The sequence below is a fragment of the Necator americanus genome, chromosome X, assembly GCF_031761385.1.
Source record: "Necator americanus strain Aroian chromosome X, whole genome shotgun sequence".
In the NCBI taxonomy this organism is placed as follows: domain Eukaryota; kingdom Metazoa; phylum Nematoda; class Chromadorea; order Rhabditida; family Ancylostomatidae; genus Necator; species Necator americanus.
This window is the reverse complement of record NC_087376.1, coordinates 4,003,762-4,007,895: the sequence shown is the minus strand read 5'-3', so window position 1 is coordinate 4,007,895 and position 4,134 is coordinate 4,003,762. Positions and strand designations below refer to the sequence as shown.

Sequence of the window (4,134 nt, the reverse complement as noted above, 5' to 3'; positions counted from 1 at the left end):
ATTAGAGTGCATGGTTTTTTTTTTTTTGCTTTTTTTAAATTCTACTCAATGAATGAACAAATGATGGACATTCTTGAAATACGAGAATGAGTTTGATGGATATTGGATTTTATTTCACCTGACTTATGTGCGTGCGTCCTTACAAACCTCTTTAATCATTTTAGTTTCTTCCCTCTAGGTTACACAACTAAACGAACGCACTAAAAATCTTAGATGTGCTCCAGAAAGGTGTTTTTTATTTCAACTGTAAGAAAAAATTGCCGTATACTAACATTCGTTTACTAGATTCAACTAAATAAAAGTCAAAATATGACTCTAATGAACAATATCGTGCATAATCAATATTTCAGTGAAGTAAAAGAATTGATAATATGAGGTTAAAAAATTGATAATTCCGGTGGTACATGAGAATCTGAGGATTTATGCTTGACAATCTCTGCTGTTACCAGTCGAACTAAATAGAAAAGAAAAAGAAATACAAACGCATATATGAGCACATAAGCTTTTTTCGAACTATGTGTAAGCAAAATTCACAATTTTGAACACTACTAGTTCAATAGGTTGTTGAATATTGAACGACGAGGTGAACTTTTTCAATAGGTCCTGTAAGAAAATCAGGTACCTACGTCGCTCCTGTTCTATCTAGTAGACCTTACTCGACATGTGTTGGTGTCCTTTGACGTTGACGAGGTCCCATACCATACTAAAAATGAATAGAATTAGTCAGGATATATCCTAGATAATGAGTCACATTGTACTTGATTTAGAGCAATTTAGCTGCCACAATTTGAAAAATTTCTTCTTGGATCTAAATATACGTTTTTTTTTTACCTATCTTCTACAGTTTCCCAAGTTTACAGGGTACAATCCGAAGAATACAGTGATTGGAATTTCTTTTTCGAATTTTTCGACTGACAGAGTCGGTAGAAAACTACCGTGCGCAAAGCAGAATTGTTTGATTTGTTCGATTCTCCTATCGCTGGTTGTTTTGCGATGTTTGCTAGCTGCTGATATTGGAGCTCTTATTTGTTTAACTTTTTCTGTCTGCTGGTTAGAGTCACAAGTCTAGTTTCCAAATTTTGTGAGGAATTTCCGAAGTTCACGGTACCATAACATGTGCAGGATTTTGGATTGACGCATAAATCTTTCAGAAAGAGGTAATCGGCATAAAACTCTGAATTTGTGCTAGGCGACTCGACAATTTATTGCTTACTACATTTATTTACGAGGAACTTCGGATGGATACTACGTATTTTCAGGAGCATACGTGAAAACACAAGTGCACAGAAAATGAAAGTATCGAAGAAGAAAAACTGCTAGGATCTGATTTTTTGAAGGCTTTTTTCTGCAACCTAAAAATTTCGGTTTCGTTGTGAATATTACTAATACTGTGAGTATTACTCCTGGCGTAACACAAATTCTCATCACGTTGTACAACCTAGTGAGGATTTCCAAGGATTGGTTCAGACTTCTTTTACTTACTGACTCACTGCTACCTTGTAAAAGATCATATGGTACATGTTTAAGAATAGCCTATAGTAATACTTTACGGTAGCAGATCGACATCACACAAAAAACTCTACATATTTGAAAAATCATCCCTTGTATTTCGGGAAACGTCACAAAAGCGGCGAAATATGCTTTTTATCAGTGCTTCAAATACACTTTGTCCGTGAAATCTTGATCACTTGCCACATAAAAAATTATATGTGAAATTATTCTATTTTAGTAGGTGTAACTTTCGAAAAATTGCCCTTTTATTCAGTTCCCAAAAATTTGTAGGGCTGTTCACCGAGTGCAAATCTCGAGCAGATTTAGGTCAACAGAATTTGTTATGTTTTTAGCAAGTAACATAAACGGTGTTTTAATAGCACAAATGTTTTAGTGGTCTTTTTATGGGAATCATAATCATTATAAGTTTTTTTCTTCAGATTTCTTTGCTGCTTTTACAAGAGTAATATATATTCGAAACATTAGCCATTACTTTGTCTTACAAAGTAATGTTTTTGTTTTATTTTATTTTATTGTAAAAGCTTCTAAAAGCAACCAAGTCTACTTCAATGCTTATAAAACTTATAATTACGTATCTAGACTGCTAGTATCGAAAAAAGCTAAAACCTGCAATTGAAACTGTGCGGAGAAAGCAGTGGAATATTTCCAGAAATTATGTACCTCATTCAAGCTCAATTAAAAAATTCTAACCTTCCTCTCTAAACAGCAAATATGCATTCACATACTGTTAAAAAAAAGCCAAATACGCTCCTCTTTTAATATCGTTCAGTTTCTTTTTTTTCTTCGAAATAGTAAGAGATTTTGACCGCTTTTGTAAATTAAAAATTAAAGAAAAGAAGCAAAAACCTTTGCGAAGACAGTCGAATCGTCATCTTTGCTGACACAGCACCAAAGAATACATGTTACAGAGATGATGAATATTATAGAAAAGAAGCTCAACCATACTGCAATCACTCCAAAATAGTCAATAGCGTTCAGTTGCTGTTTCAAATCAACCATAGCTGAAAGAAAAAAGTAGCTGAAAGTGGAAGATTTTAACTGAGAAATGCATTTAAAGCAAAAAAAAACATGTCATAATCGAATCAAACACCCTGTAAATTGCAAAATAGCAATAAGCATGCAAAATGTCGCTACATTTTCTGTTGCGATATTTATTTATTTATTTGGATACCCGAATAGATGTAATATAGAGAGAAAAAAGAATGAGAAGGCGGTAATTACTGGATTTCCACTTACGCTTTCCAGATGAACGAATATATCATTCAAAAAATAAAAGAAAGACTAATTTCATTAACGAACTAAGGATAGTTTGATGAGTTAACGGAGCACATGTGGTAGGAGGACGGAAAGGGTGGAGAGTGAGGTAAAGCTTAAAATAAACAACGACGGACGGAGAGAGTCTAGGAAATCAATAAAAATACGGGCTGCCGCAGCTCTCTCTCTATTAAGCGGGCGCAGCTTCACTCGCGAGCCCTGGCTGTGGAGTGAGGAGAACGCGGAGCCGACGGCGGCCGCCAGCAGAGTCGAGCACGGCCCTCCGATGAACACACTTTGCATCCGAAGATTCGCATCCAGAGAACAAAATTCATGTCTTAGTCAAATGAAAGAAATGTAGCTTACGACTTTGACATTAATGAAATCATGGAAAAAAGTTGCAGCTCCTAAACCAGCTTCCACATCCATCAGCAGCTATGTCAATTTCCATGGATAGAAGGCTATATACTGCGAAATGTGTTTGGAATTGTCCTAATATTGGATAAATTTCATTTAGGAATATCATCACTAAGAATTCCATATAGAATTATAAAAAGTAGTAGGACTAAACGAAAAGGTACTTCCCAGAACATCCGAGCTGTTACATTTGAAGGAAAACCAAGGAAAATGGGAAAATATTATTGACGCTACTACTTCGGAAAGATAAATGAAATTTAATATGCTTCGAAGATCAATAGAATGAATGTTCTAGAAGTTCAGTCGTCGAGTTGAAGTCAAAATTGCTTTTATGATGCCCACAACATCATATCCTTGATTTTGTTTTGGAAATTGAATGCACTTTCTTTGCAAGTGGAACAATATCGTTTTGTTGTTGGATGGAAAAAGAAAATATATGGAAGGAAATTCAAATTCACGGAAATTGGTACATATCTTCCTTGATTTATACATACTTCTTCATGAAAACATGAAGAAGTCAACACAATATTGGATTTATAATAAAATATTTATTTTCCTACGTACTTGGAGAAAATCGCTCTCGTTTTGTGTGCTAGTGAAATCCTTTTGTGTTTAAAACGACTTAAACAAAATTTTATATGTCAGATTATAATGAAGTGATTGTCCTTTTTAGTGCATACTCAGTTCTGAAGGGAAACAGCTGTAAAATCCATAACTTTTTGTTATAGGAGAAATTTACAACAGAAATCTTCTTCTCGCAGAGCAAAAAAAAATGAAGTAGGTTCCGTGAAATGCGATTGTATAGCAACCAAGTTATCAATTATGCTGACGTTATTCGTTTTATATACTTTTTTTCTTCGATAGCATCGAAACATGCAAACGGATCGTTTGCTTTTGATTTGATTGACAACCATATTGCACGAAAATGAGTTTTTCATTAATTACTCGATT

At 34.4% G+C, this 4,134-nt stretch overlaps 1 protein-coding gene across 1 annotated transcript; it reads right to left on the bottom strand.

Moving 5' to 3' along the window:
* Positions 1-593: 593 nt before the first annotated feature.
* On the bottom strand, positions 594-2,511 carry RB195_021443 (uncharacterized protein; the record flags this gene model as incomplete). Its single annotated transcript, XM_064208173.1, has 3 exons — positions 594-603; positions 657-703; positions 2,359-2,511. 3 exons carry the CDS (start codon positions 2,509-2,511, stop codon positions 594-596), a joined length of 210 nt encoding a protein of 69 aa, XP_064064054.1.
* Positions 2,512-4,134: the final 1,623 nt, after the last annotated feature.